At 54.2% G+C, this 27,056-nt stretch overlaps 1 protein-coding gene across 1 annotated transcript in view; it reads left to right on the forward strand.

Annotated features, from left to right (window-relative positions):
• The window catches only part of CACNA1E (calcium voltage-gated channel subunit alpha1 E), an 81,620-nt gene that overhangs the window by 21,774 nt on the left and 32,790 nt on the right, over positions 1 to 27,056 (forward strand). The window contains exons 7-18 of the mRNA XM_030454868.1: positions 7,907 to 8,010; positions 18,975 to 19,090; positions 20,017 to 20,070; positions 20,380 to 20,499; positions 20,695 to 20,904; positions 21,941 to 22,053; positions 22,286 to 22,398; positions 22,504 to 22,635; positions 22,964 to 23,036; positions 23,436 to 23,553; positions 23,874 to 23,941; positions 24,132 to 24,229. Coding sequence (XP_030310728.1) covers positions 7,907 to 8,010; positions 18,975 to 19,090; positions 20,017 to 20,070; positions 20,380 to 20,499; positions 20,695 to 20,904; positions 21,941 to 22,053; positions 22,286 to 22,398; positions 22,504 to 22,635; positions 22,964 to 23,036; positions 23,436 to 23,553; positions 23,874 to 23,941; positions 24,132 to 24,229 — 1,319 coding nt within the window. The remainder of the gene's footprint in view (positions 1 to 7,906; positions 8,011 to 18,974; positions 19,091 to 20,016; positions 20,071 to 20,379; positions 20,500 to 20,694; positions 20,905 to 21,940; positions 22,054 to 22,285; positions 22,399 to 22,503; positions 22,636 to 22,963; positions 23,037 to 23,435; positions 23,554 to 23,873; positions 23,942 to 24,131; positions 24,230 to 27,056) is intronic.

A 27,056-nucleotide genomic window follows, 5' to 3' on the forward strand; every position in this document is an offset into this window, starting at 1 on the left:
ATGATGGGAAACCTTGCAGAGGAGAGGGAGGTGGCAGGGAAACCTCTTCAGCCATGTCTCAAAGCCATTGCTTACTGCAGTACTCCCAGGGGTGACCGGGTCATGATTTTTAAGATCTGTTGTGCTGAATCTAGAAGTGTGGTGACAGAATTCGTGAATGGCTTTGTGAAAATCTCTGGGGCCCCACAGTACTTCCCATGTGTGGGAAAGTCCTGGCTCATCCATCTGCCTCCTCAGTCCAAAGCAGGGACTAAGGAGTATTTTGCTGTCCCTGCACTGGAGCAGTTGCCCCTTCCCTGGGCTGGCTCGAGACCAAACCTGATTTCTGTAGAGACCAGAGGGAGAAGTAATGCTGGAGGAAGGCTCCCTGTCCTACTTCTCTGCCTCTGCAGCTGTGCCAGCACAGGGCAGAGGGGACAGGGTGCAGCTTTGTCATTAAACAGTCACACCGGGGGCCAGGAGGGGGTGGGAGGGATGTTCTGGGGGCTGGGTGCTCAGGGTGCAATCCTGGTGATGGAGAGCAAACAGGAAAGATGAGCTTGAAATCCTGATTTCCTCTGCAGGCCCTCTGGGAGAGGCTGTGTTGATTCAGGGAAATTGTTTGTTTGCTTTCCCCTTTGGAGGTGCTGGGCTCCCAGGTAGCTGCTGCTCTCCTCCTCTCCCACGCTGCCGGGGGTGAGGGGTGGGAAGAGGAACACCCGTGGCAAGAGTGGGATGGAGTGGTGGGCTCTGCAGGGAGAGATGGCATCAGCCTGTCCTGTCCTGCCCCGTCCCGTCCTGTCCTGACCCGGTGCTGGGGGCTCTCCAGGGCCAGGCACACCGAGCAGACTGCCCCAGGTTCCTCACCAGGATCCTGCTCCTGGGTCAGCAAGGACACAAAGGGGATGGGAGGAGGAGGAGGAGGGAGTGAGAGCATCCCGGAGGTGAAGGCGCTGCCCGGTGGCAGGGACTCTGCAGGAGGGGCTGCACAACGCCAGGGGCTGGGAGGAACTGGGAGGAACTGGGTTTGCAGCAGGCATGGCTCAGCTGCAGACACCAGGAGTCTGGAGCTTGGGGTCTCCTCTGAACGTGGGGTGGAAAAGGGTCGAGCTGAGCCTTGCACAGGTCAGGGTTTTGTGGCTGCTGAGCATGTGTTTGTGTTTTAACAAGTTGCATTGGGCTGGTTTTGACCACGGAGCACTGAGCCTGTCTGAGGCTGGGTTTTAGATGTGGTGAAGCACCCATCCTTTCTGAAACAGGGACTGATCTGGGGTGCTGGGAAGGGGAGGTCTGTTCAGTCCCTGGCTGTGCTGGGGCATGTGGACCAGAGATGGGTGCAAGCTCTGCTGTCCTGCCCCTGCCAGGGCCCTGGGTGCACCCACCCGTGGGTGGCCTTGGAGGGAGGGAGAGGAGGAATCTATTTGACAGCAGTTATTTTCCACATGTTCATGTACAAAATCTCTCCTTGCTTGTTGGCATGAATTCCCAGGGTGCCACAGTCTTCCCTCGGGATGCTCAGCTGCTCTCTCTGAAGTGTGAACACTGTGTAGCTCTGGGTGTGTTTCCCCTCTTGCCTTTTGGAGAGTGAGGGCAGTGCCCGGCTTCATGTGGAGCAGCAAAATTAACAGCTTGACCACAGAGGAGATTGCTGCTTTAGGAGTTTGCTCAGACCCACGCTGGGCTGGGAAACCTTCCCTGAGCCTTGATGCATCCAGGAGCTGCTGCAGCTCCTCTGGGTGTTGATGCCTGTCCCCTGATCCTGCCTCGGTGACACCCGTGTGCTGGGGGTCAGAGGGACTCTGCAGCCAGGTGCAAAGATCACCCCAAAACAGCACCTGCCTTGGCACCAGGGTGATGGGTAGAGCACTGGAGGAGGTTGGTACAGCCAAGCTTGGGGCCAGGCTCCTTCAGGCACCACAGGGGGTGAAGCTGGTAGTGTGATGGGTACCAGTGCCTCTGGTGATGGGTAGAGGTGATCTCTGGGGAGAGGAGGAGGAGGAGGAAGGAGAGACCCTGTGGAGAGTGGAGGGGATGGGAAGCATGGAAAAGGGGTAAACCAGCTGGCTTTTTAGTCCTCTGTGTCTTGGGATGTTGCTGGGCTCTCGAGCTGGAACACTTGCAAAGGGAAAATCAGTCCCTCTGTGTGTGTTTTAAATTAAAACACAACGCACAAAAAAATATCCTGTCAGGGAGGTATGAAAATTTAATCAACACTCAGTGCTCTTAGCAGCTCAGTAGCAGAGATCTTAATGTCCCTGCAGCTATTCCTGGTGGCCCCAGCCCCGGGGGTGAAGTGGGGTGTGCTGGGGGGACAGAGGCTGCCAGAAAGCCCCTGCCAGCTGCAGGACACAGCTCCTTCCTCCAGAACAACAGAGTGTTTTACATGGGATTGAGTTTGAGAGGACTTCAGAGTCCCCCCTGGAAGGTTTAAAACCTTCCTGTCTTTTAATGAAATAAGTTGGGTTTTCTGGTGATGCCTGGGACAGCAGCTCGTGTGCTGGAGCCCATCCCCGACCACCACATGTGTGGCAGCTTTACCCTCCTCTCCCTCTGGGAACAGCATCTCTTCACATGCCTCTTTTTCCATGCTCAGCAAAGCCAGACCTTCCCCGGCTTGCCAAATGTTCCTGTCTCTTTTTTTTTTTTTTTCCCCAACCTCTTCCCTCTTTGTGTGCTGAAATGACTCAGTGAGAAGCAAACTGTGTCTGCTGGAAGCCCCTGCTTTGGAGGCACGTTCTCTGCAAAGCCCCCTGCCCACATCCCCCTCCCTGACCTGGAGAAACCCTTGTTCCATCTGCTGAGGACTGGGGAAGCTGAGGCACTGATGCTCCAGCACTGCCCAACAACTCCTGGATTGAGGAGGAGGAGGAGGGAGCAGGGGGTGTTGCAGCTTGCTCAGACCTGTTAGGTGTCTGTGGCAGGATGAGTCCCAGCACAGCCCCAGCCCTGTGAGGGAAAAGGACCCATTCCTCATCACCCTGCCCTGGGGAAGCAAAGTGTTCTCATTCAGCTCCTGTCCAGTGCAGGGTGGTGATGGATGGCAGGCAGGTGGGGGAGTGGAGCCTGGCCCTGCATGCAGGAGATCCAGTTATCACCATGAGAGGGAAAAAAGGGATCTGTAACTGTGCTGGGCAGGGCTGCAGCAGGTGCCCAGCTCCTGAGGGAACTGCTGGGCCAGAGAACCTGCTCTAAGGTATTTTAGTAATATTTTTTTCAGGTTTCTTGTTTGTTTGTTTGGTGGGGTATGGAGATCTTGAGGCTGCTCTCTCTGGCCAGGTTTCTTCTCAGCTGGATGTGGCTCTGGTTTGCAGGGAGGAGCAGGTCCCATGGAGGTGATGCTGGGGGGATGCCCTCAGCCCTGGCAGGGACATGGTGGGTGTACCCACCAGGCAAAGACCACCGGGAGTAGCCAGGCTGTGGATTTGTCACCCATGTCACAGGAGCTGTGGGGGCTCTGTACCCCCTGTCCCGTGGGTCTGCTCTAGCACCAAGGCTGTGGGAAGTGCCAGGGAAGGTGTGCACAGCACCCAGGGCAAAGGCTCCTGAGGTCCTGGCTTCTCCCATCATCCCCAAACCCTCTCACCAGGATCAGTCTCCTCCTCTCCAGGGAGAGCCTGAAGTGGAAGCCCAACCCTGTTACTAGACACCAGAGAATCAACATGGGTGGACCACTGTCTGAATGGAGCCCTGCTGCTGCTCCCCAGTGGGTTGGGTGCCCACAGCCTTGAGTCCCCCTCCCCACCCTTCTTTGGCAGTGAGTGGTGCCCTGCCCAGGCAGAACATCTCTCTGTTTATTTTTAGGTAGCAGAAGCTGATTTTGTGGGGTTTTTATTATTAATGTATTGATTTATTGATAGATTTATTTCCCTGTTCCCCTAAAGCAAAGAAATCCTAAAGTTTCCTGTGTGAGTGCAGCCTGAGGGGGGGTAGGTGTGGGCTGCAAGCTTGTGCTTTGCATTTGACTGGAGTATATATTTAGGTTTCTTTAGATTCCTGGCCCCCTGAGTGAGCCTTGCTTCTGCAGCTCCCTGCACCTTTCCCAGCCCTTTGGGAAAAAAAAAAAAAACCCCAACCAAAATAATAAAACCCAAATCAAAACCAAAAAGCAGCCCCCCACCAGACAAGATCTGTGTGTCTAACCCTGTGCTGGGGGTTGGGAAGCAGGAGCTGGCAGGGAGGTCCTTTGCCAGTCCTGGGGGGAACCAGCCGTGGCTGCTCACCCCCCATGAGGGTCCTGCTCCCACACCCCACTGGTGTCAGAGTGTCAGAGGCTTTGCCAGCAGTGGGATGGGTTGTGTCCTTGGCAGAGATGTGAGTCTGGTGGTTCAGCTCCTGCCAGGGCATGGCTGGGGGTCTCCACTGATGCCTTGGTTTGGTGTGGGGTCCCCTGGGGGAAGCTGTGGCTCCTGAGTCCTCACCAACCAGCTGGTGTTGGTCATGTTGGTGTCTTGGGCGTGTCTGGAGGAACCAACAAACTCATTATCCCTTGAAGAGGGAAGGTTTAGGTCAGACATTAGGCAAAAATTCTTTCCTGTGAGGGTGCTGAGCCCCTGTCCCAGGTTGCCCAAGGAAGCTGTGGCTGCCCCATCCCTGGCAGTGTCTCAGCCCAGGTTGGATGGGCTTGGAGCACCCTGGGCTGTGGGAGGGGTCCCTGACCATGCAGGGGGTTGGGAATGGATGAGCTTTAAGGTCCTTTCCAACCCAAACCATTCTATAACATTCCTTGGTTTGATGGCCATGGGAGAGCTTAGGTGCTGGTGGTTTAGGCTGGTGGGGTGCGTGTGGAAAAGGTGGTTGTCTTGTAGTGAAGAAGCAGCAAAGATCAGCCATCAGGCAGCTCCTCTGCTTCCCAGAGGGTCTGGGTGGGCCCTGGGATGTGGTCTCCAGCACAGGGAGCTGAGAATTTCCTCACTGAAGGAGTTACAACATCTGTGTAACTTGAGGATTAATGTCCTTGTGTCTACCCTGACCTCTGCATGTGATGAGATCCTGGTACCTTCTGGTTATGGAAGGGCACAGCAGTTCAAGATCAGATGAACCACTGCCTGTGGAGGAATATTAAGAATAAACCATGCCCCAGAGGGATGGGAGAAGGTGCTGCTCAGTCAAGACACTGAAGAAGTTAGGAAGTGCTTCAGGAGCTGCCAGGAGTCACCCTGATGTGGGCCTTGTGGAGGATGCTCAGCGGGGCAGCGAGCAGTTTCCCCTTTGCAGAAGGAGAGAGGGCTGGGGAGACCTGGGCATTGATGGATATTGCACCCCAGCTTTCGGTCAGCACCAAAACAGAGGCAACAAAAAGGGCTGAATAATGGGAATGAGGACACGAGCACAGTGGATGCAGAAGCCAAGGGCTGAAGCCATCACACCCATCAGCCTGGTCCTCAGGATGGCTTCCCCCCTGCTGTGCTCGGAGGGAGCTGGCACATGAAATGGCAGGTCTGGTAACAAGTATTTTTAACAACTCCATCAAGTTGGGGGAGGCACCATCTGACTGGAGAATAGCAAATGCAATGCCTAAATTTAAAAGCGGGGGGAGGAGGGGAAAAAAAGTAAGGCAGGCAGGAATAGGACTGTAAGCCTGACCTCGATTGTATGCCATTTCGGAACAGATTTGGGAGGCAAAAGAGGAAAATGAATCATGGGTTTGCCAAAGGTAGGTCACTCCAGGCTAACCTGGCATCAGAGCCCTGGGAACGTGTAGAGCTGCTCTTTGTAGTAAAGCTTTTGCTTTGGGAAAGTGTTAATGAAACAGAGCAGAGGGGAAGGAGCAGAGGAGCTCTGGAAGGCTGGCAGGGAAGTGAGCAGTGCTGGGACAGTGTTGGGTGGTGCTGAGGGGACGTAGTGCCTGGTGGCCACCAGAGAAGATCCTCAGGGATGAGTCAGAGGCTTTCCTGCTTCCAGCATCAGCTGCTTCCCAGAGCCGGGGGGAGGAGGCTGCTACCCCGGGCTGGAGGAGTTTGAGGGCTGGAGGAAGAAATGTGGGATGCAGTGAGAAATGGAAAGCCATGTGCTTCTTGAGGAACAGCAGAAATGCCTCAGAGGAGGCCGGGTCTCACCACTTGGGGAGCAGCAGTGTGGGGGAGCAGGAGGGGGGTGAAGCGGGGTGACCACGGCCAGGGGTGCTGTGGAGGAGGAGGGGGTGCAGGCAGCGTGGTAAAACCTTGGTAGCATCACACACAGGATCCAAGCCTGGACTGGAGCAGGGAAGGAGCTGCTAGAGAAACCAGAGCCAGTCATGCAAGGGAGAACTGGAGCAAACTGGCTTTGGCTAGTGAAGGCCTGGGGGTGGCCAGTGAAGGTGTCCATAAACACATCAGGGTGGCAAACAGTGTTTCAGCCCAAGGCCAACGCTGGTGAAAGAGCAGAGGGATTTATAAAATGACCACGAATTCAGGCTGAGAATGAGAGCAGCTGTGAGAGCATCTTCCAGTGGAATAGGGAGTTTTCAAGGTAGAACTGGCAAAATCTGGGGGAGATGGTGTGATGTGAGGGGGTCTGGGCTCAGCCACTGTCTGAGATCCCAGCAGGCAGTGGGATGGTTCATGTGGTTTCTCAGGCAGATGTGCTTCAGCCTTGGGAGTGGAGAGGTAGGAACACATCCACTGGTGTGTCTGTGTCTCTGCACGTGCTGTTCTGCCCACTGATGTCCTCCTGTGCTGGATGCTTGGTGGTGATGCCACACCACAGGTGATGGGAGATGCAGAGCCTGTGAAACCCCAAGCCCCTTGTGTTTCCCAAACAAGTCCCTCACCTGGAATTCTGCAGCGTGGGTCCTGCAAAGGGCACTGCAGCAACTCTTCCAACTGCTTGGGGAATAAAAGGGCAAATTCAGGCAGTCAGAGGGGCCAAGCAGGCAGAGCTGTTGGGGCTCAGAGCAACCTGGTTTGGTGGGAGGTGTCCCTGCCCATGGCAGGGGGGTTGGAACTGGGTCATCTTTAAGGGCTCTCCCATCCCAAACCATTCTATGCTTTAAGCACTGTACTTGGTAGAGCTGGGTTAATGGTTGGGGTCGGTGATCTTTTCCAAGCAGAAGGGTTCTGTGAGATGTGCTCTCCCCTTGCCTCTCGGCTCCTCCCCTGGCCGAGCAGGAGCCCTGGTGCCAATGAGTCAGATGAAGATGAGGGCTTAATTAGCAGGGGGAAGGGGAGGGGCGGGGGGAGGGTGGAAGCAGAGAAAAGAGAGAGGCTTTCATCGCCACAAGATTGATGCCACCTCCCCCAGACAGTCACGTTCTGCAGCATCACCCTCCAGCCCGGCAGCATCTGTGCCGTGCGGGACACGGGAGGGCAAACGGGAGCTGGGAAGTGGCTGGGAGCTGGAGGGGAGCAGGGCTCTGTTCAGAGCCTGGCTGAGGACATGTCTGGGGGTGCTGAGCAGGGCTTGCCCAGGGCTCTTTTTACACACTGGGCTTTTTTTTTTCCACTCTCAGGTCCTTGGAGCTGCAGGGACACACCGGGGGTGGGAGGGTGTCTTGGAGGTATGAGTGATCCCGTGGGAGGCCGGGGGGCTCGTCCACACTGACCCATTGCCCCCTGCATGGGAGGACAACCATCACCTCCCTCTTCTTCAGCCTCCAGCTTCCCCAGGGCACCTCACCAGCTTTCTCACCAGCGCTGTTGCTGCTTCGTGCCCTGTCTGGGTGGGCTGTGCCAGAGGGCACCAGATGAAGTTTTCAGGGAGGCCCCTGTGCCCTCAGCACCCCAGTTTGGGGCTGCAGGGGATGCACCTCCAGCTGTACTGCTGCCTGACAGCCCCTGTGGCCCTGCAGGGGTGGCTGGGGAGCAGTCCTGCCCTGTGAGGGCTGGGGCACTGCCCCAAGGAGCCTGGGGTGAGAATCACCACCACATCTGAGCATCACAACCCTTCCAATGCCCAGGGTGCTGGTGTTGAACCTAAGGTCACACATGTTTTTTCTTTTCCCCTCCAGACCAATGATGCCTTAGGAGCCACCTGGAACTGGCTGTACTTCATCCCCCTCATCATCATTGGATCCTTTTTCGTCCTCAACCTTGTCCTGGGAGTGCTGTCAGGGTAAGTGAGATGCCATCCTTTCCCTCCCAGCCATGCCCATTGGGTTATCCCCTGGTGGATGCTGCTGCTGGTTCTTGCTCTCCATGTCTGCTCACCCTACAGCAAGGGACCATTCTCCCACCTCTGCTCTGCTCCCCAGGGAGCTGGGAAAGGGGCAGCACTGAAGATGCTTTCTCATTGTTTCACCTTGCTGAAAGAGCTCGTGGGTTTGGTCACCTGCAAGAAATGGTCAGTGTCAGTCTTCTGACTTCTTGGGACCTGCTGGAGGGGAAAGACATGGAGAAACCTTATGGAAATGTGCTTGAGTCCGGGGTGTGTTTACAGTGGGGTGTGGTGGGCATGGGATGGGCTTGGAGCATGTGTGGGAGTGATGCCATGGCCAGGAGGGGAGTGCACAGTGCTGAGGGTGCCTGGGGTACAAGTGGACAAGCCAGGGATGTGGGGACAACTCAGCTGTTCCTGCTCTGCGCCTCCCAGGGGAAAAGGAGCTTTTAGTCCAAGTCATTAAGCTGGGTTTGGAGAGAAAAAGGCTTCTTGTCTCCATGACAATGAACTGTGGCTGCATTAACCCATCCTCAGCTGCTGGCAGGGGCTGGTGCACAGGGAGAGGGGAATGTGGGGTCCTCTGCCCTTTGCCACGGGTGGCAGTGGGCATCCCATGCCTGGCAGTGGGTAATTTCTTTCCCTAATTTTCCATCATGGAAAGAAACCAAAATCTCACCCTAGCACAGATATGGGCATCTGGAGAGGCCCTTAGATGCAGGGGTTGATGTGGAGACTGATCCTGGTCATCTCCAGCATTGTCCTGAGTGTCCCCACCATGAGCTCAGGTGTGATGGTGGTATCTTCAGGAATGCTTCTGGAGAGGCAGGCTGGGATTTGGGGTCTGTTGGTGGGCTGAAATTCCCCAGCTGTCTGTCTGGGGTCTGGGGACAGGCTGCAGGAGGGAACTCTTACACAGAGTGAAGACATCCAAGCAGTGCTGGGTGGCTTTTGCATTTCTTATGCTACTTCCAGCTTAAGAAATTTGAACCTGGGTCATCAGGTGGGAGCTTTCCTGAAAAAAAAAAATCCAAACAAAAAACCCCCAAACAAACAAACCAAAAAAAAAATCCAACAGAGGATGGAAAATTAGGAAACTTGGAGGTAGACAGGTGGAAAAAAATTATTTTAGTGTTGAAGCATGCTTAGATAGTGTGGTGTGTGGAGACTGAGGCTTTTGGTACTGGTGGGATGCTGAGCCCAGCCTGGGGACACAGCAGGTAGCACAGCTCTGGCCTGCATGCTGGCCCCTGTCAGGAGAACCAGAGGGTGGCTGGTGGGATGCCCAGCCCATGTCCTGGTCCATGCTGGGGCTGTGTGAGGCAGCTGTTCCCCTGCCCACCACGTTGGATGGAGCTGCCTCGAGCTCTGCCCAGGCACCGGCTGGCATTTCCACTGTTTGTTTATTGCTGGTAGGGTTTGTATTGGGGAAGGATGCAAGTGGGTGGGTGGCCTAATTGGCAGTGGAGATGCTCTCGTGGCGTGCCAGATACCTAGGGAGAAGCACGACTGCTCAGCTCCCTGCAGGGGTGGGTGGAGGCGTGGAGCTGGGCTCTGCCACCCGATGGCAAGGCCACCACGTGTGTCCTTCTGACTGGCCATGGTCACATCTCTGAGTCTCCTGCTGCAGCACCTTGGCAGTGGTGAAGCATCTCCCTGCTGCTGGGGCCACAGAGGTGTGGGATGGGAGGCAGAAGGGGCTGCTGCACACAGACATTGCACGTCCTTGAGTGCAGGCAGAAGAGCTGCGTTCCTCACTTGCCTTGCTTGGTTTTGTTCTCTTTAAAGCTTCTAGCAACCCTCTTGTGCTAGAAGAGAGCACTTAGCTGTGTTGTGAGAGGAGAAGGGTGCTTTTTCCATACCTCACCCTACAAGCTGGACAAGCAGGCAGGGTCTCCCTGGATTCCATAGCTGGGCTGAGCTGGGAGGAGGTCACATTTGGGATGAGCCCCATGGGACCACCTCCATGCCAAGGAAACCTTTCCCTGGTGTTATGGCACTGGTTTGGGGAGGGCAGGCAGCAGCTCCAGGTTAACTGGAATCCAGGTCACTCTGTTTCCTTGGGGTGCAGAACCCTGGATTCACACTGCTTGCAAGCTGCCCCATTTGGACAGTGAACAGCGAGGTCTGCTTGGGATTTCCAGGCTTCTTCTCCAAGTTCACACTCAGAAGCTGCCTTTCTGCTCTCATCTCGGTGCTGGTGTTCCTTGGGGAAACAATCCAACCCCCCAGGCTGGTCCTGAGCAGGGAGAGGCTGCAGGAGGACACGTGTGTGTTTAAGTTGCCACCAGCAGAAGTTTGCCAGAGCCCGGATTTAGCAGTCTGATGGTTGCGATGCGCATCCCTCCCAACAGTCAGTTCCCCAACTGTTAAGCTGAGGCATGACCTCTGTGATGTAAACAGCCTGGATCCATCTGCTCCTAAACACAAAGTATGTGGGAGAGGAAAAGAAATGATTTCCATCCCACTGAGGCTCCTCCATCTTCCTCTCTAAATCCAAGCAGGCACTGGAATCACACGAGGGGCTGTTAGGAGGAGATGGAGTCTCTCCAGGCAGGGGCTTGGAGAAGCCAGTTCTTCTGGGGCTTTGGTGTTTATTACTGTGTCTATTGTCTTCCTTCCCCCCCCCTATGGCTGCAATTACAGATCAATTAATTCTAACTGAAAGCAGGAAGGGGGAAAAAAAAAATTGGCCCTGTTCCTCTTTGAGAGCAGGTACGAAGCCTAAGGAGATGTGACTGCTCAGCTTTTAAAGCTACACAAGCTACCAAAATAGTCCTGGCAGAGGAGAGGCAGTGGGAGCGAGCGAGGATGGAGCATCAGCTGAAATTCCCAGTTTTCCACTGCCTGGCAGCTGGTGGATTTGGGAGCTGGGGAGGATGCTTAGACCCATCCCAAGCGTTGCTTCCCACACCCTGTGGCCTGAGGCTGGTTCAGCCAGCACCCTGCAGCTCTGCCCTTCTTCCCAGGGAGAACCAGTGTGGTCCAGAGAAGGAATTGCTCCCCACATCCATGGGATGGGGTGGAGAGGTGGAGGGGACCTCCTCCTGCCCCCGTGTCTAGCTAGTTGCTGGGAGCAAGAAGCTGAAAGAATGAAGACAAAAAATAAGCCACCCTTGGAGAAATAACGCTGAGAACTCCTGCGGAGCTTCTAACACCAGGCAGGCTGTGTTTTGACACTTTTCCATCTCTTGTTCCCTAGCCCCTGCAGAGAAAATCTGGTTTGCAGTCGCCTTCCTCCATTCATTGCAGCAACCGTCTGCCTGTAGACTCCTTCCCCTTACCCACTCCTGGACTTCCAGCCTCTTTCCAGGGTGACAAAGCTGCTCTTGTCCCTGGTATTTGTAGTCCACAGCAGTAGCTGAGTGGGTGCAGAAGGGAAGGAATTGGTGCCTGACCTGGGAAGGCTGGGTCCTTGGGTCTGCCAAAGTGAAGACCTCTGATGGCAGAGCAAGAAGTTGAGCACCATGGCAAGAAAAATGAAATCCATCTGCCTTGTACCAAACAAGAGTAATTTAAATTCTCCTAATTGCTTCCACTCATCCTGGTGATGTTAAGTCTTTTCTCCCTTTCAAGTCTTTTCTGCCCCCCACCCCCAGCTCTTGCACTAAGCCTTTGAAAGAAACGACTAATGTTATAATTAAAGGATCAATTTGGCAAGATTTCTTTGTCTTAAGATCTTCTTTCTTTCAGGTTGGGTTAGCTGTGCGTTCCCAGTCTCCAGAGAGTTTTCTTCAGCTCCTTCAGGAGCCTTCTGTACCATCTCTGAAATCTTTTCACTTGACTTAATTTGAATTTTTTTCCCATCCAATTTTGAGGCATAACAAACGATGAATAAAATTAAGTTTTTTAGCAATTAATACTAAGGGTGTTGAAGGAACAAGTGTACGTTTTCAATGGAGGTATAGGGGATTTTTTTTTTGGCTGGCTTTCTGCAAAACCTGGGCCCCGGCGTTCGAGCTGGATCAGGTGGCTTGAAGCCAGAAATTCTGGGAAGAGGATCAGTGTCTTGGAAGTAGGCGGTTTGTGGAGGGGAGACACAGCCACAATGCAGGAAGGTTTGCAGGAGATGATGGAGGACAGCAGGATGCCCAAACATGCCCAAGAAATACTGCATCAGAAGCACAAAAGCTGGTGAGCGTGGCTGCTGCTTGGTGTGGTGTTGGGTTTTTTTAATTCCCTGACTGGCTGTAGCATCGCAGGGAGTGGCTCAGGTGGGATGTAAAATGCCCGTGGGCCTGGCGTGTGTGGGGATTCACTAGTGGGAGCTGCTTTTGAGTGGAGGAGTGGGTGTAAGGAGGAGGGGGCTGCAGTGCCTTGGACCCCCCAGGCTGCTGGGGCCACACTTGGTCACTTTGCTCAGGGGAAGCTCTTGTGCCACCCCCACGGTGTGTGGGACAGAGCAGAGCAAAGGAGCCCTTGAGGTCTTTATCTGTATTCAGCAGCCAGCTGGGCATCCATATGCAATGAGGGATGTGTCTGCTGTCCCCCCTTTCTGTGGAGTGCTCCCAGCCCTTCAGAAGGATGCTGCCTGACAAGAGCCACTCCTGCCTGATGTGCCATGTCCCCTGCTGGCCCCGGGGACAATTGTTCCTCTTGCAGCCAGCTGGGCAGGCGGGGAAGAAACGTTCCCCACAAAGAGATGATCTGGTGACTTCTCCCTTGGATTTAGCTTTGCACATTATTTGCCAGCGTGTCTCAGCTCCTTCAAATTTGCTCCTATTTGTGGTTCATTGTAAATCTGCTCTGTGGACTGCCTCTCGCCTGAAGGCTTCAGGTGAAAAGGCTCATTTCTGGTCCCTCTGGCAAAGCAGGAGGCAGATGGCTCTTGCTAACAGGTTGCTTTTGGAGTTGTGATAATTTCCATCATCCTGGTTAATGACAGCAAAGGTGTGGTCGTGGCTGCAGCTCTTTGACTTGGCGGATGGCTTTGGAGATGCCGAGTTCCTCTATGACCAGGTCCATCCTTGCAAGAGGGAGCTGGGCTCTCCTGTGGGGTGAAGGGGACAGGATGTCCCCAGTGAATCACGAGCATTATCAGTTCTTCATACCTCGTAGGTGGCTGTTTGTTTGTTTTGCAGTGGCAGATTGGCATATCTAGCAGTTGCATTGTGGGCTTCACACTTGATGGTTGGTTCTGAATTCATTGTATTTCTGTGCTGGAGGCGTTGATTAGAGCTCTTGGAAGTTCCTGGAGAGCTGACATGATAAAATGTTGAACGTTGGTTCGGTGAGGTTTGGTTTCTTTTTATTTCCATGCTGTAACTCACCTGTGGTACTGGCCACACACCTTTCATCTGCAGATCACTGTCACTTGCAAGGGGAGGCTCTGAAACTCTTCTCAGCTTACAGAGGATAAAAAGTGGAGCATAGGAGAGGAGGGGAGGAGTGACACTTCCCAGCGCTCATCACCCTGTGGGGGTGATTGTGAACAAAGCCCGGGGCTCTTGAAGCAGTGGAGCTCTGCTGCTCAATCCAGCCCTGCCTGAGAAGAGCCAAAAAAAATCCTGAGCTCCCACCTCTGCCTCTTGCTGCTGGGACCAGCAGGCCTTCCACCATGCAGCATGGGTGGACTGTGCTATTGCTGCCTTTGGCACAACACTGCCAGCAAAAGACCTCGCTGAGCAATGGGAACAGAGATGCAAAGCCCAGCACTGGTACCCTGGGAAAGATGTTGAATCCAAGGCACTGTGACTGAGATGTCAGTGGCTGCCTTCTCCTGGTGATGTTAATCTTCTTGGTCATTTATTTTTCTCTACTTCAAAACATACATAAGCTCTCCAAGCTGTTGGCTGCTCTGGGTCTGTGTCCACTTCCCCACTCATCATCTGCAAACTTCATCAGGCTTCACTTGATCCCATCATCCAGATCACTTGTGAAGATCCCAAACGGCACAGGGGCCCTGTGGATCCTGGAGCCTGTGAACAGTTGCCAGGTCCCACCACCATCTGTGTGTGGCCTTCAGCCTTTTCCCCACCCACGACATGGGCCACTTGTCTGGATCATAATGCATCCATTTCCCTGGGAGGATGCTGTGGGAAACTTATCAAAAGGCTCGGAGAAATCCAGGCAGACAATCACCAGCTTTTTCTGAGGTGGAAGGCAACCATCAGCATCTGTCCCTTCTTAAATGGGACAGTGATGTAATGGATGGCTTCAGAGCTGGTATCTCCCAGCTCCTGCCCGTTTTACCATTCAGTGTTGCCAACAGCTTGTCAGCTTTTCATTCCCCACCTCATGTGGCTGCTGCTGCTCTATAAATGAGGCCTCTTTAGCTCTGTCAGCTGAGTGCTCCACTCCTTGCTGCAGCCTTCACCATGCAGGGAACAGGGGGCTCTCACCGGGGTACCCAGGGATGGGCAAAGGCTGAGGACAGGGGAGACAAGAGACAGGATGCTTCTCTTCTCCCTCCTTTTCTTTCCTTTTCTTTCTTTTCACCCGTTTGTGCTTCATGGGAAGACTTCCTCAAGACAATCATTAAGGGATCATAGAATGGTTCAGGTTGGGAGGGACCTTTAAAGGCCACCCAGTTCACCCCCTCCTTGCAGTGAGCAGGGCCACCTTCAGCTAGGTCAGGTCTCTCAAAACCCAACCTGACCTTAAATATTCTTTGACTTAGAGTGAGCTTCAGTTACCCTTACCCAAAAACCAGCTTGTCTCCTTCCAAGCAGGCCTATGAAGCAGAGGTTTCTGCAGCTCTTGGACAACCCCTGGCCTTGCCCTTGCTGTCTGCTCAGTGCCATAATCCCATCTGAGGTGCCAGTTCTGCTGTGCCTGCTTGGCACCCCCTGGTTGAGTCCAAGCCCAGGTTACAGACTGCACAGTCAGCTCAGCACTCAGACTGCAGTTCCTTTACACCTCTTGGGTAAATACCATCTGATCCCCTTGGTTTGCAACTGTCTGAGCCGTGCTTTCCAAACCATCTGTTGGCAGTTCTGTCCCATAACCTTCTCTGACACCCTTCCTGGAGTGGAAAATGGTTTTTCCTCCAATTGTGCTGCCCAAAACTGAGTCAGAGCTGTGAGCTGAGAACTTGCAAGTGCTGAGGAGAGCAGCAGCATTACCTAATGTCTTACAGATGGTGTTCCTTGTTACACATCCCATTATAGATGTGTTTCTCACTGCAGCACAGTGCCATAGCCTCATCCTCAGCGTGTAACCCCGTATTTCTTCTCTTCCCACCCCATCCTTGCTGCTGCCTCACATTGTCTCAAGACCCATTTGGCAACTGGTTTATTGGAGGTTTCTTTAAGTGTGCCAAAAGGTGATGAGCTGAGGGGTTTGAAGACGCTGGCTTGTTTCAAAGCATGGTAGCCAAGCTATTGATGTGACTGGTGCAATATACTCACTCTGGACTCAAAGAAACTTTGTAAAGTATAAGAATGGGTTGCAGTATCTGTGATTGTTTTCTTTTAAGCCAGTTTATGGTTGTTGGTTTTCTTGTGGTTGGGGATTTGCTTGTCTTTTCAAGAACAGGGGACTCATTTTCAAGCTGGATACTTCCACGTGGGTTTTTCTCCCATTAAAACCAGGCCTGGGCTCTCCAGCCTTTTGAGCTGAGCATAAGGATGTAGTAAAAGTATTGCCCTGGTGTGAGAGAGGAGGCAGGGTGTCCCCATGGTGTGTGCAGGGTGTCCCCCAGGTCTTCTGCTGGGAGCAGAGACATTCTGTGGCCATGTGGAAGGAATGCCAAGGCTGTGGAGGAGACTTTGCAAGCAGAGGACAAGAGAACCATCAGGGTTGGGCAGGTTGGGTCCTGGTGTGGGGATAGGTGGTGCCCCTGTGCAGAGGGGGAGAGGTGGCCTCCTGCTCCTCAGCTCCCACTGTCACCTTCAGTGCTTGTCCCCATGGCTTCTGCGTGTCCTTGGCTTTAGCAGGCTGAGCAGTGAGGGGCTGCAGTGACAGAGGGTTGGCACGAGTGGAGCTCAGCTGTCCTGCGTGGTATTCATGCTGGAGGCATCAAGGTTTGATGCTGGGAGACCCCTGTGGACAAGCAGAGATGTTGCTGTTGGGGACTGTGCTGTCTGCTGGAGTTCCCTGAGCCTCTCACAGAGTCAGCACCTCCCTGAGCTCTTCATGAGGCAAAACTCATCCTTGGATGAGCCATCCTTGGAGACAGAACCCAGGCGTGCCAGGGAGCAGAGCTCTTCCATGGGAGGCAAGTGTGATGCTGGCCTGGCTGTGGCTTGGAGCCTTCCCAGGCAGCTGTCAGTCATTTGCTGGCCCTGTTCTCACTCACCCAGCATTATCTCTCCCTGCTGCTGCAAATTGGCTCTGAGCAATCCTTGATCTGTCAGCATCTCCTACCCACTCAGATGTCACCAGCCCCCGCTGCTGCCCTGCTCGGTAACGTGTCTCTCTGAAATGCAATAATTCATTAAGTTGAGCTTAACTACTTTTTTTCCCTCCCCTCTCTGCCACCCCTTCCTCCTCCTAATGGACAGAAGCAATTAAGCTCCATTAGGGATCAAGTGTGTGGGAAGTGGCTCCCTGGGAGACCCTGCCACAGCTGTATGGACCTTGTCCTGGGACTCGTGTGGCTTCCTGCAAATCAGGGCTCCTGGAGCAAAGGGAAATGGTGCTTGATGAGGGGGGCACTTGAAAAGATGGTCCCATTCCCTTCCTGGAGAGAAGTGATTGGAAGCTGGGCTGGTGCTTCTGGGTTTCCTTGTGGACACATGATGATGGCTTCTCCCAAAAAATAGCAGAAGGAGGTGTTGGCCACAGTGGAGGAGGAGCTGGGAGACAGAAGGATGGGCAAGCAGGAGGTGTCAGGGAGTGGCCACATTCCCAGGGGGTGGAAATTGGGTGGGACTCAGAGCATCCTGGTCTAGGGGAGGGGCCCTTCCCATGGCTGGGAGGGGTTGGAACTAGATGGTCTTTTTTAAGGTCTCTTCCAACCCAAACCATTCTGTGATTCTGTAAATCAGATTCCCTTAAACCAGGTTCTCCTGGTTGCAGAAGATACCTGCAGGGTCTGGCTGGCAAAGCTGCCAGGGATCTGCCTTGGGGTTGTGGCTTGTGGGGCAGGGGCTGAGCACACGGGAGAACCAGTGGAGGGGAGGCAGCTTCTCCCCCAGGAACCCTGGCTGCAAACGGCAGCTTCTTGGTTCCTGACATCCCAGTTTGCTGACAAACAAAGGCTGGCGGGGGGTGATGGCACAGCCTCAATGGCCCTGCCTTTCCTCCAGCTAGGGCAGGAGGAGGCTTTTTGCCCGAGGTGGTGCCCAAGACTGAGAGTTCCTTTCGCCTTGGCTGTGGGAGGTCCCTTCCTTCTCCCCCATCTCCTCCCACCCTCCTTCCCTCCACCCAGGCTGCTTTTCTCTTCCTTGCCTTTTGTTCTCTCCCCCATCCCTGCCCTGAGAAGAAAGTCTCCTTTCAGTCTGGAATCCAGCAGTGGAGGGGGAGAGTCATTCCCTGCTTAATGCCGGAGCGGCAGGAACCTTCACCTTCCTGGGGTGGAATTAAAAACGCTTGAATTGTCTGGGGCTCTGAAACGAGAGGTGGAGGGAACATTCAGGGCTTTTGACACAAACATACACACACACACGGGGAAGCCCACACAGCATTAAGGGTCTAATAGCTCAGCTGGGGTAAGGCACTTGAACTCTCTCTGCAGAAGACAGGCCAGTTCTTTCAGTTCTTTCAAAATTCTTTTGAATTCTTTTTAAATTTTTATTATTTATTTGATTTTCTGAAGGTCGATGCCAGTCTCCAGGAAGGGAGATGTTTGTCTTGCAGGGGGAGTGGTGCCATTTGTTCTTTGCAGTCACTGTGCCCTCAGGGCAGCCAGGGACTGGGAAGGGGCTGAGGGCACAGTCTGGGCTCCTCTGTGCAGCTGAAGGAGAGGATGAGAGCTGCAGCCAGCAGATGACATCCCTCTGATGCTGCTGGAAGGAAGGAAGGGTGTGCTGGGGGGGATGGCTGGTGTGAGGGATGCTCAATTAGGAAGAAATTCTTCCCTGTGAGGGTGCTGAGCCCCTGTGCCAGATTTCCCAGGGAAGCTGTGGCTGCCCCATCCCTGGCAGTGTCTCAGCCCAGGTTGGATGGGGCTTGGAGCACCCTGAGCTGGTACTGGGGATGTCCCTGCCTCTGCAGGGGGGTTGGAACAAGGTTCTTTCCAAACCAGTCTGTGATTCTGGGAAATGTGATTGTCAGTAGAGGCTGAGGTGCCCCAGGTGCAGGGTGTGTGCAAGGCCAGGGTGTGGGACATCCTAGAAAGAGGTCTGGGTGTGTCATCTCATGTACAACCTTTGGTGGGGCTGGCAGGTTGCATATGCTGCCACCCCTGTGTTTTCTGCCAAATATTTCCATTTCTGTGCATGTGTGAGTGACATCCTTTGTGTCCATACTTAGGGCTTTGAGTCCTTCTTCATGCAGGGTGGGTGAAAAACCTGCATGGGTATCCTGTGTGTTGCCATGAGCACATGTGTACTGGGTAGGGTACCATGCCTACCAGCCTGGTCTGGTGTTCCAGCTGCAGGTGAGGTGGTGTCTGTAGCCCCACTGCATCCAGGTGTTGTGGCACAGCTCCTGGCTGGGCTGTAGGTGCAGTCAGATGTCTCGAGTACCAAGGAGCACGTTCGTGATTGTGCCCAGGAGTTCCTGTGAGCACGCAGGTGCTCATCGGGCAGGGTGAGGGCTGTGGCCAGTGCTGCCCAGGGTTTGGATGCCCCCACCTCTGCAGAGCCCATGGGTGCTGCCTGTCCTCCTGCCTGCTGCAGAGCCCATGGGTGCTGCCTGTCCTCACCTCTGCAGAGCTGCACCCAGCTGTTGTTCTCTGCAATGAGAACGGTTGGGACACGGAAGTCCAGAGAAGGATGATGGAGATGTCTCAAGCCCTGGAAAAACCCTCTCCTTGGAGAGGTGGGGAAAGAGACAAGGCTCAGGGTAACTCACCGGGGCTCTTTGTCCTTCCCCAGGGAGTTTGCCAAAGAACGTGAGCGCGTGGAGAACCGCCGAGCCTTCATGAAGCTGCGGCGCCAGCAGCAGATCGAGCGGGAGCTGAACGGATACCGGGCCTGGATAGACAAAGCGGGTAAAGGCTGGGGGGAGCAGGGCTCTCCTGGGGGTGCTGGTCGTGCAGAGTGAAGGGATCCCTGAGCATCATCACCCAGCGTGACCCTGAAGTTGCCCAGGTGCTCGGGTGGGGGCATTGGGTGCTCCAGGCAGGCTGAGAGCAAGGGGCTCCCCAGCAGCTGATGGGATCTCACACTCTGTAGCATGAGGCTGTGATTCTGAGCACGAGGCACTGTTGTGTCTCCAGAGAAGGCTGTGTGTGAGCATCACTGCTGGGAGCTGTGCTCTGCCAGGGTTTCCTTTCTCTTGATGTTTGCTGGGGTCCCCTGCAGAGGGGCAGTGGATGTGACCGTGGTTCTCCATTGGGTCCTGCAGAGATTAGGAGGGGATGCTCCTGCCAGTTCCCAGCTTGGGGCTCCCACCTGGTGAGGGCTGGAGATGGTGAAGCTTCCAGGTTTCCTGCTGACACCCCGCTGTACACAGCAGCTGATGGGACTTGGTCCCCAGATTGCCACAGCCCTTTCTTTGCTCACGCCTCTTGGGGATTAGTTTGGTGCATTCCCCTCTGGGAAGATTTATCCTTTCATTCAGTGTTCAGGCTTGAAAAAGGGTGGTAACTTGAAACAAGGGCTGAGCCCAGTCCTCAGCTGTGGTCCTGGGTCCTGGATCCCCAGACCTGTCTACAATGCTCAGCTTCATTAGTGGGGTTAGTTCCATGGAGGAAGAAGGGTTGGTTCCAAGTTATTTTTATTTCTGATGCAATGTGTTGGTGGTGCCACTCTTCACCTTCCAGAATTTGCTTTTGGACACTTAACCAATACTCAAAAAGAGTTCACAGCCTGGAGCAACCACCTCCAGGCTGAGCAAAGCCCTTAGGTACAAGGCAGTAAGGTCTGATGTGCTCAGCCAGTTATGTCCTGATGCTGAACTCTGTCTTTTGCATAGAGGAAGTCATGCTGGCTGAAGAGAACAAAAATTCTGGGACCTCAGCCTTAGAAGGTAAGACAAGCAACGCCCTGCCTAAAAATCTTCCTGTCCCTTCCTTCTGCCTACCTGCATCAGGAGGTTAAAGCCCTCCAGGTGTGATGGGAGGTCTGGGGATGCCCCAGTGGGGTCTGCAGCCCAAGAGAACCCCCATAACTCCTGAGAGTGTGGAGACCGAGATATGTCTGGTCCTACACATCTCTGGGTCACCTGTGTATCTCTGTCCTGTTACCAGGCCCAATTTAGCAAGTGCTGGTCACTGGGTCGGGGTCCAGTGAACTGGCAGAGTTGGGCCACTGACACCCCTTCCTCTTCCTTTCCCAGTGCTCAGGAGAGCCACCATCAAAAGGAACCGGACGGACGCCGGCGAGGAGCACTGCGTGGATATCTCCTCCGTGGGTGAGCGGAGGCTGGCACAGAGAAGACCTCTTCATCCAACTTTGGGTTAGTGTTGTTTGGACCTCTCATCCCCAAAACCTCTGCCAGTCCGAGTGGTGAGGGTCTCATGGACCAGCCACCTCTGCTGGTTTGACCCACCCCTTGCCCCCTGTCCCGCCTGGTGCTGCAGGGGAGCTGGGAGCACCCAGTTCCTTCTCTGCCCCTGTCTGGAGCAACCTTGTCCCCCCTCTTTCCCCACAGGTAACCCCCTGAGTCACTCTGGCCTCAAAGGTGCCAGAGTGGACGGGGCCTCCTACTTGCGGCACAAGGAGCGGCTCCTGCGCATCTCCGTTCGGCACATGGTGAAATCCCAGGTCTTCTACTGGATTGTCCTGAGCCTGGTGGCTCTCAACACTGCCTGTGTGGCCATCGTCCATCACAACCAGCCAGCCTGGCTCACACACTTCCTCTGTGAGTGCCTTGTTCTGGGTATGAGAGCACAGTGTGGGCAAGCAAACCTCCTTCAGCCTTCTTACCCCCAGCAGCTGAGGGCTGCAGCATCCCCTCACTCCTGGCTGCAGGGAACATGGGGATGAATCCTGCCATAGCCATGCTGGGGTGGAGCTGGGTGAGGAATAACCTGAACAACATTCACTGTTGAACAAAAGACAGTGTAGAGCCACTTCATTCAACACTGACCTTGGACCCGTGGCCATGTGGTGAAAAATGGAAGAGTTTTCACAGAACTGTCAGAGTTGGAAGGGACATCCATCTAATGCACCTCTCCCTCTAAAGCAGGATCACCTGGAGCACATTACTGGCCTCATGACCTGCAGGTCTGATGGGTTTGTCAAGAGAGAGAAACAGATTGCAGGTCTCAGTTGGGTTTATCCTGAAATGGAGAACTGTAGTGATGGGAAGCTTGTGGAGATCCATCTTTGAATGTCCACAAGCAATTGTGGGCAAGGTGTGAGTTTGCAGGGGTGTTCAGTTCTGAGCCACTCACAGTAAGAACATCGAGGTGCAGTGCTGGAACACTGAGGTTCCAGCTGTGCTATGATTTATATCCAGGTTGAGAATATTCCCCGGCAGTGGTTTGTAGTTAATGTCTTTGCAGACACCTCAGCCTCTCTCTTTAGGAGCTCCTTTGCTCCATGCTGACCCTCTCTAGTCTTGTCAGCCTTCCAGGACACTGCCACACCTACTCTGAAAGATTACCTCGTGGAACTGGTGTTCTGTTATACACAGTTTAGCTCCTCACAGGATCACCCTTAGATGGCAGCCTGGTTTGGGTTGGAAGGAACCTTGAAGATTCAGTTCCAACTCCTCTGCATGGGCAGGGACACCTCCCCCTAGACCAGGTGGCTCAAAGCCCCATCCAGCCTGGCCTTGCTTCCCTCATCTCAAGCCCTGGTAGCTTGGAGAAGCAGTGTGATCCTTGAGTTATCCCACCTCTGAGATGTGCCACATGTGCCCAAGGGTAGCACATCTGGGTTTTCTCTTTCAGACTATGCAGAGTTCCTGTTTCTCGGACTCTTCCTCCTGGAGATGTCCTTAAAGATGTATGGGATGGGGCCTCGCCTTTACTTCCACTCTTCCTTCAACTGCTTTGACTGTGGGGTAAGCAGCTCCAGAGATGCTGTGGCTGTGGGAGGAGATGTTTGGCAGGTACCTGCAGTGCAGGGTCCCAGGGGACAGGACAGGATGGCCCTCGCAGTGGGGTTGGGGATCTCTGTCTGCTTGTGCCAGATGGAGACAGCGAGTCTTGGGCAGGGTGGTGGGTGTCTCACCTTCAGGGACATGAAGATTTCCCTCATTCCCTGTCTGGCTCATGGCTGTATCTGCTTCTCAGGTGACGATAGGAAGCATCTTTGAAGTGGTTTGGGCCATCTTCAGGCCAGGAACCTCTTTTGGGATCAGTGTCCTACGAGCCCTTCGTCTCCTGCGAATATTTAAAATAACCAAGTATGTACCAACCCTCTGTGCCTGTCACCCTCTGTCCAGACTCTGTCTCTCCTGCTCTCCTCCCAGCCTCCCTGCGAGTGCTCCAGCACTGTCTCTGGTTTCTAGGTACTGGGCATCCCTGAGGAATCTGGTGGTCTCGCTGATGAGCTCCATGAAGTCTATTATCAGCCTGCTCTTCCTCCTCTTTCTCTTCATTGTAGTCTTTGCCCTGCTGGGAATGCAGCTGTTTGGAGGCAGGTAGGTCGTTTCAAGTCTTGGGAAAAAGAATTTCTTGGTGTCAAAGCCAAGTGATGACAGCCTCTTATGTGCCTAGGAGGAATGTGGCCTTACCCCTCAGCCTGCTACTATCAGTAGTTCCTCTGCCATACAACAGCCCCTGCTTGCACAGGTGCCTCTGGGCTCTGGGGGTCTGTCTGGCCAGGACATCTTTTGGGTTCTGGCACCAAATGCTCGGGAGACCTTCCTCAGACTGGGGAAAGGTCCTCCTAAACACAAGAGAGCTGATTGCACAGCAGTCAGGGGTTTGATGATCAAACCCACTTACATCTTCCCCTTCCACTTCCAGGTTTAACTTCATGGATGGGACTCCCTCTGCCAACTTCGACACTTTCCCTGCAGCCATCATGACCGTGTTCCAGGTAGGAGCTGGGCTGCAAGGTGGCTTAGGACCAACCATCTGATCACTGCTTGCTGGCTGGCAGGGGAGCTCTTGAAACCAAACATATTCCCCTCCATCAGCTGCTGGGACAAAACTTGCTTCCTCCCTCTCCTCCTGTATAGCAAAGTGGATGGCAAGAGATGAGGACTCTTCCACCTCTGCTACACAAGGTGGAGAGGTTTCAAAACTCTTCTGAGGAGACCTGAATCCTCAGCAGTGCCCAACGTGTCCCCCAAGTGCTGCAGCTGTAGAGCTGGGCTGTCCACTGCCCAGGGTCTCTGTACTCAGCTCCTGCACATCGGTTGTTGTGGGAACAACTGAGGTGGCTGTCCGGGTGACAAGAAGGTGACAGAGCTGCTGGCTTGTTGTTTTCCTGCAGATCCTGACTGGTGAGGACTGGAACGAGGTGATGTACAATGGCATCCGTTCCCAGGGGGGTGTGCGCTCGGGGATGTGGTCCTCCATCTACTTCATCGTCCTCACCTTGTTTGGAAACTGTATCCACCTGGCTGCTGGGCTGTTAGTGGAGACAACCCCATCACATCACCCTCTCTGGGGGCACCCCTCTCCCCATCCACTGCTCCCTCCTCCCCTCTCTAATCCTGTCACACATGGGACAGCTCTGGGTACCCCAAATGTAGAGGAGGAGCTGTCTGGAGGTGCCCTGAGGGCTGGCTGAGTGAGGGGTAAGGGATGAGTGAGGAGCTTGTCCCTTTGGCTGCTCCTCACTGGGGTGGTCAGGAGCCATCAGGGCCACCTGCACTCGATGGCTCCCATGTCCTTAACACGTGGCTTGTGCATCCTTAGCTGCTTGCAGATACTCTGCTGAATGTGTTCTTGGCCATTGCAGTGGACAACCTGGCCAATGCTCAGGAGCTCACCAAGGTATGTTCCTGGTGCTCTTTTTTCTTCTCCCATGATAAAGTCAAGGTTATCTCTGGAAACAGAGGTGCCTGCTCACCTGTTCTCCTGCATGCCTTGGCATCCACGGTAGCATCCCTCGCTGCCTCTGATGGCTGAGCTTTCCCTTGAAACCTGGGAGCCCCTCTAAGCATCTCCCCTCTTCCCTCCACAGGATGAGCAGGAGGAAGAGGAGGCCTTTAACCAGAAGCACGCCCTTCAGAAAGCCAAAGAAGTCAGCCCCATGTCTGCCCCAAACATGCCAGCTATCGAGTGAGTGACCCCTCAGCACTGCTACCCCGGGGAGGCTCCATCCTAGGGTGACTTCCTGAGGGATGGATGGAGATGTAGGAACGTGTTTGCAGTCAGCAGCACTGCCTTTGGAGAGGTGTCAGGGACCATCTCACCCACGGGACCAGGGATTGCTCTCCCCTGCCTCAGCCAATAGCCTCAGAGCCTGGGCATGGCAGAAATGTGCTTAAAAGAGGTTTTGTGCCCCAAACATACAGCTCAGACACTCAGGGCTGCTGCTAGGGTTAGGGAAGGAGGCTGGGGAGGAAGAACATATCTGAATTTTTTTGTCAGGAGGGGTGATAGTTGTTCCTGGAAAGTGTTCTTCCATGGCAGCAGAGCTGCAGCCAGGGCTGGGGGAGAAGGGACCAGCAGGGTCAGAAATCCCCTCAGGCTCCTTCCCTGGGAGCAAATGCCATTGGGAGAGATGGAGCAGGTTTGAGAAACCATGTTTGATTGTACAGAAATTTGAAAAAAAAGCCCCCAAGCCGTATAAACCCCGGCATGGTATTGAGGAGCCTTGTTTCCATGTTTCAGCAGAAGAAAATGCTGGTTTTTTCCTTTCTAGAGACCTTTATTTTGCCATGTGATATGGTCTCCATCACATAAAGCTTTGAAAGTCAACACTGGAACGAAGTGTTTTGATTTGTTTCCCTTAGCTGTACATTAGTACATTGCATACAGAGTTTTTTTGGAGGTTGCTTTTTTTTTGTTGTTGTTTAATAGAATCCCATCCCAGGGAATGTTAGGTTTCATTCTGCTTTGAAACCCAGCCAAGCTCATACATGGCAGAGTATCTTGCAGATTTTTCCTGTGTCCTGGGAAAGGAGGGGTCAGAGGTAGCACTGGGATGTGATGGTCCCGTGGCTTTAAGGGGCAGCAGGGGCTGGGGGTGACTGTAAATCCTGCCTGGTCTCCCAGCAGCTGCAGATATCACCCTGGTTTGGGGGTTCTGGGATGTTCAGAGTTAGTCTGTGCCTGGCCCAGCACAGGGAAGGGGGTTTATGGGTACGTGTGTCATGACAAAATCTGACTGCCTTGTTGGATAAAGCAAGGGATTTAGGCTGGAGAACAGACAGATAGGAGAGGAAGAGGGGGAGCTGGACCATATCAGGGCACCAAAGGATTCGCCCACACTGTGCATCCCTGGATGCTGGAGTTTTCTCAGACAGAACTGGTTGGACAAACAGATCTCTTCAGCCTTTTGTTGTTGTGCTAGCAGTGTTGAAATGGGAGGCATCGGTATTCACAGATCTTTTTTCCAGCTCCTCCCTCCTGGAAAGTGTCAGGGGCAGGGAAGGGAGTGGGATGCTGTGGGGGCGAGCATCTCCAGCATCAGGTCTGATGTGCTTTTGGTGGTGCTGCACTGGTGCCAGCAAGCCAGGGAGGGACTCTGGAGACATCACAAGGGATGAGCTGGGGCAGAGCTGGTACCAGAGGCTGTTGAAAACCCGAAGTGCTGAAGCCAACCCAGTTTGGGCAGTCCTGGACTCGGGTGGCTCCGTTTCTGTGTGTGTACCCAGTGCAGGTTTGGTACACACCTTCCTGCCTGCAGAGAGGTCCGGTGGCACTCGGGGACGAGTGCTCCCACGTGGCCAGGGGGTGTGGGGTGTGGGTGGCTGCGGTGCCGATCACAGCATCGTGTTTGTAGTCGGGTGCTGGTGGTGCAGATGGCTCAGGGCTGTGTGAGGAGTGGGTGGGCTGATGGACGCATGGTGGGTGCTGGGTGCTGCCTCCCCGGGGTGCCTGGGTGTGGCTGGAGGCATGGCCAGGGACAGTGCTGGGTCCGTGCCCGTGGGGTCCTGGCAGTGTGGCTGGGCTGGGCTGTTCACCCTGTGCCAACAGCGTGGCCTCTGGGCTGGCACGGGCAGGGTGGCAGTGAGATGTGTCCCATGTCACCTGTCTGAGCTCTGCCTGCTGGTGGGTGCTTGACCCCCAGTGTTTGGGGTTGTTGGGGGGGCATTTGTTTGCACATCCTTCACACCCATGTGGAGTTGGCAGAAAGCAAACCCTGTAACTCACTGCATGCACACTGGCACAGGCTGGTGGCTGTTTGCTTGGAGCTGTGCTGGTATGAGGGGTGGCTGAGGGAACTGGGGGTGTTCAGCCTGGAGAAAAGGAGGCTGGTTTGGGGGCGGGGGGGAGACCTTCTCACTCTCTGCAACTCACTGAGAGGAGGTTGGAGTGAAAGGGGGGGGTGTTTGGTCTCTTCTCCCAGGTTAACAAGAGATAGAAGAGCAAACAGCCTCAGGTTGTGCGAGGGGAGGTTTAGATTGGATATTGGGAGCAATTTCTTCCCAGAAGGGTTGTTGGGCCAATGGCAGTGGTGGAGTCACCATCCCTAGAGGGGTTTAAAAGCTGTGGAGATGTGGTGCTGAGGGTACATGGGATAGGGGTGGCCTTGGCAGTACTGGGTTAATGGTGGGACTTTATGATCTTAAAGGTCTTTTCCAACCCAAATGATTTTATCTGAATCTTTTCTGTGCTGACACAAAGGTTAAAGCCTTGGACTTCCCCAGCTGCCTGATCTCAGGGTGGGTGGGTGTGGGGTGAAGAGCACTGACAACCCTGTTTAACTTCCCTGTGCCAGGTCGGCTCAGGTGATAGGGGCTCTGCAGCATCTCAGCCCTGGTCTTGTGTCTTGGATTTGCTGGGGAGCTTCACATTCCCCACTGGGGTCTCAGGGCAGTGTTAACCCATGGTGATGGCTCTGAGCAGCTCAGACCCATCCCTTGCTCTGTAAAATCACCACGTCTTGCTCTTGCTCAGGAGAAATGAATCTGGAGCAGTTGTAAAGAGCTGTTAAATA

The sequence above is a fragment of the Calypte anna genome, chromosome 8 (assembly GCF_003957555.1).
Source record: "Calypte anna isolate BGI_N300 chromosome 8, bCalAnn1_v1.p, whole genome shotgun sequence".
NCBI lineage: Eukaryota > Metazoa > Chordata > Aves > Apodiformes > Trochilidae > Calypte > Calypte anna.